The sequence below is a fragment of the Agrilus planipennis genome, unplaced genomic scaffold (assembly GCF_000699045.2).
Source record: "Agrilus planipennis isolate EAB-ADULT unplaced genomic scaffold, Apla_2.0 scaffold883, whole genome shotgun sequence".
Taxonomy (NCBI): Eukaryota; Metazoa; Arthropoda; class Insecta; order Coleoptera; family Buprestidae; genus Agrilus; species Agrilus planipennis.
Window position 1 is genome coordinate 1 of NW_020439533.1, and position 10798 is coordinate 10798.

The 10798-nt window shown below is 31.8% G+C and overlaps 4 protein-coding genes across 7 annotated transcripts; 1 reads left to right on the plus strand and 3 right to left on the minus strand.

Annotated features, from left to right (window-relative positions):
- Positions 1-23: 23 nt before the first annotated feature.
- On the minus strand, positions 24-3541 carry LOC108743978 (piwi-like protein Ago3). The gene is made up of 7 exons (XM_018479584.2): positions 3109-3541; positions 2444-3056; positions 1806-2390; positions 1604-1751; positions 1151-1276; positions 676-1083; positions 24-617 (listed from the first exon to the last, which is right to left on the minus strand). Exons 1-7 carry the CDS (start codon positions 3434-3436, stop codon positions 243-245), a joined length of 2583 nt encoding a protein of 860 aa, XP_018335086.1. The 5' UTR covers positions 3437-3541; the 3' UTR covers positions 24-242.
- A 1068-nt stretch (positions 3542-4609) lies between these two features.
- On the plus strand, positions 4610-6439 carry LOC108743977. The gene is made up of 4 exons (XM_018479583.1): positions 4610-5059; positions 5112-5263; positions 5319-5760; positions 5820-6439. The coding sequence occupies exons 1-4, from the start codon at positions 4696-4698 to the stop codon at positions 5909-5911; spliced, it is 1050 nt and encodes a 349-aa protein (XP_018335085.1). The 5' UTR covers positions 4610-4695; the 3' UTR covers positions 5912-6439.
- LOC108743974 lies at positions 6337-9175 on the minus strand. Of its 4 annotated transcripts, none has more exons than XM_018479580.1 (6): positions 8878-9175; positions 8367-8424; positions 8090-8245; positions 7744-8032; positions 6823-7646; positions 6337-6764 (listed from the first exon to the last, which is right to left on the minus strand). In XM_018479580.1, exons 1-6 carry the CDS (start codon positions 9001-9003, stop codon positions 6460-6462), a joined length of 1758 nt encoding a protein of 585 aa, XP_018335082.1. In that variant the 5' UTR covers positions 9004-9175; the 3' UTR covers positions 6337-6459. The 4 variants fall into 4 exon arrangements, with proteins under 4 accessions (XP_018335082.1, XP_018335081.1, XP_018335080.1 ...); XM_018479579.1 differs by having other exon boundaries at positions 6337-6761; positions 8298-8424; XM_018479578.1 differs by having other exon boundaries at positions 8298-8424.
- An 81-nt stretch (positions 9176-9256) lies between these two features.
- LOC108743976 (lipoyl synthase, mitochondrial-like) lies at positions 9257-10792 on the minus strand. Its single transcript, XM_018479582.1, has 6 exons — positions 10761-10792; positions 10351-10698; positions 10142-10298; positions 9941-9998; positions 9723-9881; positions 9257-9664 (listed from the first exon to the last, which is right to left on the minus strand). The coding sequence occupies exons 1-6, from the start codon at positions 10788-10790 to the stop codon at positions 9313-9315; spliced, it is 1104 nt and encodes a 367-aa protein (XP_018335084.1). The 5' UTR covers positions 10791-10792; the 3' UTR covers positions 9257-9312.
- Positions 10793-10798: the final 6 nt, after the last annotated feature.

Here is a 10798-nt window from a genome sequence, read left to right on the forward strand (position 1 = left end):
CATAAAAACATAAAAAGTAAATATTAATTATAAGAAACTTTTGTTTTTTTCTTTTTTATGGACGAAATCAATTAAAATACTTTCAAGAAAATCATTAAACACCTTCCGTAAATTATAAGACAAAGAAACACCTAACAGTAAACTGTTAACGAAAAAACGAAAAAGTATGAACCAAAATAATTATAAACGTAAATGTATCAGGTAACTTATAATAAGTAACTAATGCCGTCAATAAAGTATTTTTAAAGGTAATAAAGGCGATCCATAAGCTTATTGGATGGTTCTGAACGGATATGGATGCCAACAAGCTGGGCCAATTTATGAGCATACTGACAAGGGGCGGGGACTCTAATGGTGCCAGGCCAATTATAATAAAGATGGCACAATTTGTACGCTAACATTTGCATATGATCTGGTTTTATTTGGCAAGCGTCATATACAACTACATAATGAGAGGGGGTGACCGTACCCTGCCTTACATTTTGTGGTACCAAAAAGAAGTCATACCAATTACGTCGTGTTATTTGGCTATCCATAATAGTACCCGGAGGCGGATTTTCCAAACCGTCCCTACTTTTCAGAAACAAACGAGTATTTATTCGCTTTTGAACCACAACCTGCATTTAGAAATTAATAATTATTTAAAGACAAAAATAAACAATTTTTAAACATTACCATGCATATTTTGGTATTATCCAATTCATATTTCTTCAAGCATTCTTCGAACTGAGCCACTTCATAGTCACGACAATGGGCTAGTTGTCCGTCACCTACGCCATCTCTAAATATTATAATTTTCTGGGGAAATGTTCCGTTTATTTCGTGAAATCTTTCGAGGAGTTTCGCAAACGCAACTTTTAATTGGTTTCCAAGTTCTCTTTCTTGGAATATGGTGATACTAAACCACCGCGTGAAGTTTTCGTTTAAACTACCAACAAAACCACAAACGGATTTGTTACCTTGACTATGATAAACGTCTATGCCAATTACCATCCAAGTCTTAACAGGAAAACGAACCATCCATAGGGTACCCCCCAATTTGCAATTTATTTGTAATGCAATTTTTTGCGTTATAGAACGCACCTGCAAAATGATTAAATTACTCTCAATGAAACTGAATAATATTTAATTAAAAAATGCATTATAATACCTTTTGGGGATTAGAAAGTGTTCTGGAATTGATAACTTGAGTTGCAATAGGAATTGACGTACAACACTTTCGTTTAATAGCAGCATATCGATCGTCTCGTGAAGTTGGACAAATAAATACGAGTACCTTAAAAAGATAATAAATAAATTACTTCCTCCATATATTAAGTACATATATTACAGCAACAGTATAACATTTATTATTATTATAATATTTTGGCATAAATAAAAAACCCATTATATATTATGACAAAAAATAGGTAGAATAGCTTAGACAATATAAAAGAGTAATAAGTACATTAACTAAGTTACCATATAATTTCACATAATCACTTTTTAAGTTGACCCTGAGCAGTAATAAAATTATGTCCCTTGCAATGGAGTTTACTGAATGCAGTAATCTTAATATTGATTTAATCTAGTAAAAACCCATTCCGCTTGTAAATATCTTTACCTGAATATCTGCTGAAACAACAGCATTTATAGCTTCAATGTAGCTGTTAGTTCGATCATCCCTCAATTCATGTAATTCTGGCTTGTTTACATTAATTCCCATTGGACCTGTTAGACGACACATATTTTGAGCAAAGTCTCTAGCATAGCTAAAAATATTTCAAAAAACAGTAAATGATGAAACTATATAGCACTATATTTACTTAGTATCTCTGGCTGTATAAAATATAACCCATCGTTTTAAGTCTACAGGACCTAAGCAGCTATATTTGCATACAACATTATTCCAATCAGCCTTATCAGAAATTGCTTCATTATTCCCGCCAAATATTATAGTTTCTGGGCTTAGAACTCTTGCTTGCAAATCTATAGAGCCATCTTCAAGTTTCAAGCCCCATTCCCCTAAGATTTTGTGTGACTGAGGATTATTTCTAACATTTTTAATATACTGCATCATCGCCTTCAATCTCTGGTTAGGAGTGACCCGTGTATATTGTGCAACATCTTTCATAACTTTAAAATCTGATCTCATCTCATCTGTAAGGCCAGTCATAAAACATAATTCAGGTACTAGGCATATATAAAAATCTTCTTTATCAGAAGAACCTGCTTTTTTCCGAGTGACTTTATTTAAAAGCAAGGGCTGATTAATATCTTTTATATCAATGTCATGTTGTTTTTTGTAATAATGTATGTATGAGATATCTTCTCCTGTTTGAGTCTTAAAAGTATTTTTTGGTGTAATGTCCCACAATATTTCGTCAATTTTATATGTTTTATTATTGTACCTACAAAAAAAATGTTACATTTTAAAGAATAAGAAAAATTAAGTAATAGAAACCTTGTTAATATACAAGAACCTATGAGCGATTTAAAAGCAGCCTCTTTAAATCTTTCTTTGCAGGTCAGTCTCAAGTCACACAAAACGTCATATACACTTTGTGTTCTTAATACTCTATGTTGGGTATCTAAACACAACATCACTCCTCCTTCATATTCATCCACTGCAATGCAATATCCCGGCAAAACCTCTAATTTGTGTTGAGGTATCATATGACTATGATGAGGATCAAAATGATTCCTACCAACACGTGTAAACATAAGGGCATTCATTATTCGTTTGAATAAGACATTATATAAGTGGATGCATTCACCCAATCGCTTCTTTTTCTTAAATGTAACTATCATGGTTACTGAATGATCATCATTAGGATGTTGTGACGTAAAGATAGTTATAACTTCAGGAAGTTTAATAGGTAGGTAGAGACATGATCCTCCATCAAATACCTTAACTCCACCCATTTTTGGCATGTGCATATTAAGTATTCTTACACGTAAACCTTTGGAATCAATTTGAGGTTCAAATCTTAAATCATATTCAAATACTCCACGTTCTGCTTCTACACTCAGTCTAATGTAATTTGCAGTTATATTAACACTGCTTCCACTTGAACCTAAATTAAAATATTAGTAAATGTTAAAAGAAACCTATTTTTCTACTTTTACCTAAATAAGAGCAAGGTGTTGAAATTGTTGATGCTGCTAAAGACTCGGCAAGCCTAGAAACCCTTGTTTCTGTTTCAGGAGTAACCCTTTCTGACTCAGAAATACTTGTAGCGGATGTACCAGCACAAGGCTCAATTCCTATAGGCTGTTTGTGTTTTGCTTCAACAAGCTTCTGAAGTAAAGCTGCTCTGCCTCTTGGCTTTGGTGGTGGTGGCTCAGAAGTTGATGCTTCAGAAGGCTCTTTTCCTGGACGAATCTCTTGAGCTTTTCTAATTGCTTCAATAAGTTTTGCGCCCCTTCCCTTTGTCGTAGGAGGCTTTCCTTCCATTATTATTACAAAACTATATTACATTAAGAACGTCACACTAATTTGGTATGAAAAAGCAGACCACTCAGTTATTTTATAAAATCACAATATAGACCATAGATAATAGATATAGACCGTAACAAAATACAAACCATAGATACAAACACAAAACACGAAAATATTAAAGTGACCATAGACATATATTAATGGACGTGCATTAGCCGTATTGTCGTTGTAATAATTTCTTGGCTCGAAAAGTGAGGTAGATGGCGTATGGCTTCGGACTAGTGCTATCTCTTTCATGACATGCTTTCGCACTATCGTGAGAGATCGATATTGTCCGAAACTTCGTTCCATCTCTTCCTTCTGTTATACCACAATTATGACCAAAGCATGTCCATTAGTAAACGTCCATGAAAGTGACCATAAAATGACTGAGATAAACCTTTGAAACTTAAATCAGAAATCATGAAGTTTGAGAGAAGGCGAACGATCGCTGTAAAAATACGGAGAAAATAAGTGAGGCGCGGCAATCGCTAAATTGTCTCAATAAAAACCGGGCTGTTGTACGCTAATTTAAAATGATCTATCAACGTTTTATATAAGTTTATGTAAAATTATTCATTAAAAGAAAAAAAAACAAGAAAATTGTTATTTTTTTTGGCAAGATGAATAATACTCTATTAAAAAATATAGGCCTCAAATTATAAACATTCGACTATGAGCGATTACTTACAAAGCCTAATCGTTCGGCTTATGATCTATCTCTCAACTGTTACTATTACTACTAACGAGTACAAATAAATGTTAATTTATTGAAAAAATTATAATTATCTATTAATTCCTTTGTATTATATAAAATAATGATAATTCAGTGATATAATTCAATTCAATTCATAAAAGTATGCACTTTTTCGATGTTTTCTTATGACGTTATCACATAAAATTATCCTCCGTAAACCGACTTTACAGACAACCAATTTTTTAATCTAATTTTCAAATTTATATACCATAAAAAATTATGAAAACAACACATACACCATTAATACCTAACTTCGCAGATACTATTTACTGACATCAGCGCGGATGGTGGCTGAAAAATAAATTATAAAATCTACATATTACTTGGACAGGCGGACTAATGCACGTAGCGATCGTTCTCCTTCTTTCTAACCTCTATGAATGGTACTGATGAAGACATAACCTTATAACTTTAACCTGAATATCGTGGAATATATGTTATTGTTATTGTCGATTAGTAACCACGTCTAGGATTAGTAATGTCTAGAAATGAATTACTGGAGCTGTATAAAAGTAACGTGGAAGAAATTAGAAAATATGCAAGTAACTGCAACATTAGTGATGAAGAAATAGATGGAATATTCCAAAATTGCCTTAAAAAAATATGCAAAAGACCCCATATTCATCAAAAGAATTCCTATAATTGTTACAAATGTGCGTCTTTTTTCATAAAAATAATATTCAGTATAATATTCCTTTCTGTGATCATATACATCACACTAAATGTTCATCAGGCTACATCCAGTATTGTACTACGAAATGTGCAATCATTTATTTATCCAGGACTTAAATTGCTACGTTTTTTATCTGTGCCTATTATAAGTAAATTTCCTTGGATGACAAGTTAAGTTCATCCACATATTTCACACACCTATAGTAATTAGCAGTGTTTTAGGCTTGTATGATGAATCATGTCTTGTTCACAATCCATTTTTCTTTGTAAACGACATGGAATGTTGGCCCTGTGAAAATGTCCACTCTGTTTTAGATATTACTGGAGTTCAAAACAAAAGTATCATAGAATCTGGTATTCCATATCTTGTTTTTGTAAGGTTTTTTATTGCATTTCTCAAACAGAAATAATTGTAATTTATAATTTTAGACAAATCAAAAGGTGGTGACATTTTCTGAATTACAAGCCATATATAATGCTCACAAGGAAATTTTTGATAGTAACGCTTATCAAATAAAATCCAGTAATTCTAGTATTGAAACCATTAGGGATCTTTTTTTCAATTATAGAGAAAGTACCATGGACTCAAAATTTCATGCAACATGGAGAATAAATAGAATGGCACCAGCTAAATTAATACGTAAAGTATTTCCAAGGCCCCAAGTAATCAATAGATGGTCTGGTCAAAGTATAGAAAGGTTCATTTTTATGGATGGTCCTCATACATCCAGTTACTTGTTCCCTAATCCTGAATGCAGTTATGTGTTTCTTATTCAAGGTTCTGGTAATAGAAATATTATTTTAAAACCTACCATGGAATGTTCACACTCTTGTAAAACAATATCAGTCATTTTGCATCAATCTCAAGTTTGTAAGTCATTTTTATTTAGAATTATAAAATTTATATTGAATGGAATAATATTGTTTCAGTGTGGTATAACTGGTGGTATTGGAGACCATTAAGTCTTCCAGTTAAAAATTCAACTGAGGTGTCAGTAACTTATATGAATTCTTACTGTTAAATATAACAGAAAGATTGAAATATTCAGCCTAATTTATCTATTTTACATTCTGATGACTTTATGAGTATTTGTAGTTTTTGAGATAAGCTATTTTTGATAATCATTAGTAAGAAATAAAAAAGAAATTGAGTGTTTATTCCTATTAGCTATTGGTGGGCAGGCAGTCCCTTTGCTATGCTTTAATGAAAAGCCAGAGGATGGAGTCTCCTTTTAGATATCATGGAAATGAATAAGTGGTAGTTGGGGAAAGACTGTTGGGATAGACGAAATGAAGATGGTAGAAATAAATGCATATCAGTAAAATATTACTACTGGTGACATTTCAAAAGCTAAGGTATTATCTGTACTAGAGACCTATGGACAAAGCCTCGCCGCTCAATATGAATGAAAATGAAATTAAGGATAAGTAAATTATAGTTAATCAGTTGGTTTTCTATTAATTTAATTATCATTTCATAAATAATGCAATCACGTTGGAAATTCCTAAATATACTATATCACAGCCAACAAATAAATATTTAAATTAAATTCGTCATGTTAGTTTTGCACTAAAAATATCTAGTTAATCTTTTAAGGAAATATATGGTCCATCTAATAGACACTAAGGCATAAGAACAACAAACAATTAAATAAATGCCGTAAATATTTACATTACATACATAACAAATTGCATGAATTGCTAATATTAGAATTCCACTTAATACGTTCACACTTTCTTTACATTCTGCCCAGTTTAGAGTTCCAATAAATTCACTGTACATTGTTTCTTCATAATGAATTAATATTCCATTACCTAGGCCGAATATAAGACAGAATATTATAATGATGTCGTTAGATAAACCCACAGTGGCTGCTGTGAAAAAATAACAATTACTTCATTACTTATTTGTTATTAATTTTGTATTCCTTACGTAATAAACTAAAATTGACTACTAATAAGCCCACTACGAAAATTACGTGTTTTTGTGTTTTGGATAAATTAGGAAACCAAGGAATAGCGAATAAATGAAATATCCACATTACAGAAATTGCTGATAAAACTATTGGACAATCCACAGCGGACAATATTAGATCTTCGTCTTTTTTGTTCTCCAGAAGAAGATATGGAATTGTAGTTACAAAAACTACAATTCCGAAAGTGATCAACGATTTAGTTATAAGCAATACGTAAAATTCTCTTAAACTAAAACAAAATCTCATTTTTTTCAGAATTTTTTCTTGGAGAAAACAGAATATTTCTTTCCTGCACCTCTTGTATTTATACTTTTGATAAGGTGAAAGATTAATAATGCTGCAGCACTTCATCCGATTTGCGTAACAATCTTCATTAATTATCGTTTTTGAATCTGAATCTACTAAGTAAATGTTATTTACTGATGATTTATTAATTTCGCGTACAGACAGAACGAGTGGTTCGGAAGTGTTCTCATCTTTTACGATAATTTCTTGTAACTTGTCGCTAAGTACACTCAATCGGTTAATGTGGCTATTTTCTTCATCTTCATCCGTTTCACTTTCTTCCGGTATTTGAGGCAAAACGTGGACACCCATTTCATTTTTAAAATCACCAAGTTGGGCTATCTCATCATCTTCACTTTCTTCATCCACTGAAAAATTATTACTACTACTACTACTATTATTTGATGAAGAGCTGGATGTTTCATTTGAGTCGAATTCAACAAATTTTTTTCTAGTAGGGGAACCTAAATCGATCATTTCTTGACTATTTATTAGTCTAAAATAAAAACATAAGATATACATTACGTTAAAATAAATATCGGCTTTTTAAGGCACAGCAAAACATTAAATATAGATTGTACAAACATTATTACCCCGGAATAGTCCTGTATCGAGATAGAATGCTATTAGATGAACCAAGTACATGATTGTCATCATTTTTAATTAAAATAATTGGTATAATGTGAAGTATTATCGCAGAATGAATTGTTTGCGCCTTAAATGATCCAACCCACGGTATAAGCAAGCCAATGAGATGAGGAAATACGAGTAAACTTATTGCTCTGGATGTTTGAGAAACAATTTCCATTATTTTTAAGTGCGACTGAAACTCAATTTCAGCTTCTAATTTTATTTGAGTTAATATAATACTTGTAGAAACACCTACAAAGAAGTTTTTAAACTTCTATGTATGCACATAGTAATTTTTAGATAACTTACCTCCAATTACACCATAATTTAAAATTTGTAATTTAACCCACGGCAGACTAAAAGAACAGATAAAAATTGAGAAAGTTAAAAGCAATGCCGCTATTAAACAAATAATCTGACTGTGTTCGTTTTTTCGACCTTTATGAATTAATTCGCTTATGGGATCTACAAATTAAAGGAAAATTTTAGTAAAACACTTTACAATATTCTTTCTTACTTGTTATAAACCAAACTGTAACAAAAGTTATTGGTGTCCACAATGCAAATTGGTACGATAATAATTCACCTCTAACAAACTCTGTGAGGTAGATTCCATAACTTAGAAATAAAGACGTTAATAAAAACTGAAATAAATAAATAATCAATTAAGAAATTGTGTTAACGTAATATGATCGTATTAATTTTAGTATCATAAAAATAGATGTATTTTTAATAGGGTGTTTCGTATTTTAATTGATAAAGATAAGTAACGACAAGAAAGGACCTTGACGGAAAGACTAAGACTTTACAGCCGTCGTTTTTTGAGCAGAGCTCAATATTTGGGTTCGATTGCCGAGGTCTAGGATCTAATGTTTCGCCCACTTTCTGTGGCTGGCATCCCAAGGAAGCAAGGATGTAAAATCCTTCGCTATGTTTCCTGATGATACCAACTACAGCAGTGAACAACTCCATCGATGCTCCCTGAAGGCAACCGAACCCTATACAACAGCCGTCAAGCCCGAATATCGAATTCTTTTAAAGAAGTATCATATTTCTTATAACGTTTCTTTTAAAAGCTTAAGCAATGGGTGACTTACCTCTCCTAATAATAATTTAATTGTAGAAACAAGAGGAAAATTCCAACTTTTAGTTGAATCAACACTGAAATCACATGATTCACTTGGATTTAAATTAATATGTAAACTAGTCCTTATTAAATCCATTTTTGTGGTAAACACTACAAAATTGAAATAAAAAACTACCTAAGCACGACGCTAAATAGGCGTATAAGATACAACTCGAGTTACATTAACGTTCTTATCTGTAAGACAGTAAAGATAAGATAAACAAAATTAAAGGTAGAAATTTAATTACAATCATAAATACCTACTAAACTATTTATTGTAATTTTATATGTAATTTAAAGTTGGAAATATTAGGGTGGATTCATTCATACATAAGTATTTAATAAACCCCTTATTAAATTAGTGCTTTATTTTTACCTAAATATTAGCTACAATTCCTTACTTTCTTTAAATTGAACTTAGTTTTTTACTCTTTAAAATACTACTTATGAAAAATTCTCCAGCTTTGTAAGAGCTTCGTACTAACGGGCCACTTGCAATGTACAGGAAACCCATTTCATTTCCTACATTTTCCCAATGTTTAAATTTGGTAGGTGTGACATATTCTACAACTTTTAAATGTCTCTTTGTAGGCTGCATATATTGACCTAAGGTGACACAATCCACCCCAGCATTCTTTAGATCTTTAAGAGTCTGTTCCACTTCAGCATCAGTCTCTCCCAAACCCAACATTATCGATGACTTTGTAATTATCTCTGGATTATGTTTTTTTGCATCTTCCAAAGTTGATAATGACTGCCTATTGAATACAATTAAAACATCAAAGGTGTTTATTATGTTGTTACTTCCATTTATACCTATATTTTGCCCTTCTGTCTCTCACAAAAGGAGTGAGACTTTCTACAGTTTCAATATTATGTGCATAAACATCTAATCCTGAGAGCGCAATTATTTTTACACATTCAGATTTTCCACTAAAATCAGGTACTAAGCATTCCACCATTATATTACCATTCCTAAAATTGCAATTAATTATAACCAAACTATATGGATACATATAGACATATCTGCTTACAGTTTCTTTAATTCTTTAACAGTACTGGCAAAATGGTTAGCTCCACCATCTGGCAAATCTACAAGGCAAATATTAACATAAATAGTATACTTGCTTTGTATTTTTTTTATTACTAATTTTAATAAGAGCCTACCCTTGTTTAATGAAATAAACATCATACAAATTGATACAAATAATTAGTGCTCACACTGAAATAATTACCATCTCTGTCTACAGATGTTAAAACAACATAATCCAAGGCCCATGAGGCAATAGCTGTAGCAGTATTCAATGGTTCATCAGGGTTTAGAGGTGGGGGAGCCCTTGATGTTTTTACTGAACAGAATCTGCAGCCTCTGGTACATGTATCACCCATCAGCTGAATTTTCAAACAGTTTGTTAATTTTAAGACCTTACTATAAATAACAAACCATTATTGTTGCTGTAGCTGTCCGATGCTCCCCTCCCCCCCAGCATTCACCAATGTTTGGACATCTAGCTTCTTCACAAACAGTGCTTAACTTTAACGACCTTAATTGTTCTTTTAAATGACTGTAGTTTGCTCCTTTTGGTATCTCAGTTTTCAGCCAAGGAGGTAAACGTAATCTCTCACTTTCCCCTTTTGCTCTACGAATTTTACCATCATAATGCTCCCATTCATCTGCCACATTTTCTGTTTCTTTTTTACTTAAAAATGAATCTAAAGCTGGACCTTTTTGGAGTCGTTTTCGGAATTTTTCTATACGACTTGGAGGTGTTGTATATTGCAATCGAATTAGCTAAAACGTATTCCGATAAATATACTGCATGTTTTCTGCAAAAAAATAAAACATTAATTTACCATTTTAAACGTTTTAATTTCGTTAAACATTTTTGAAA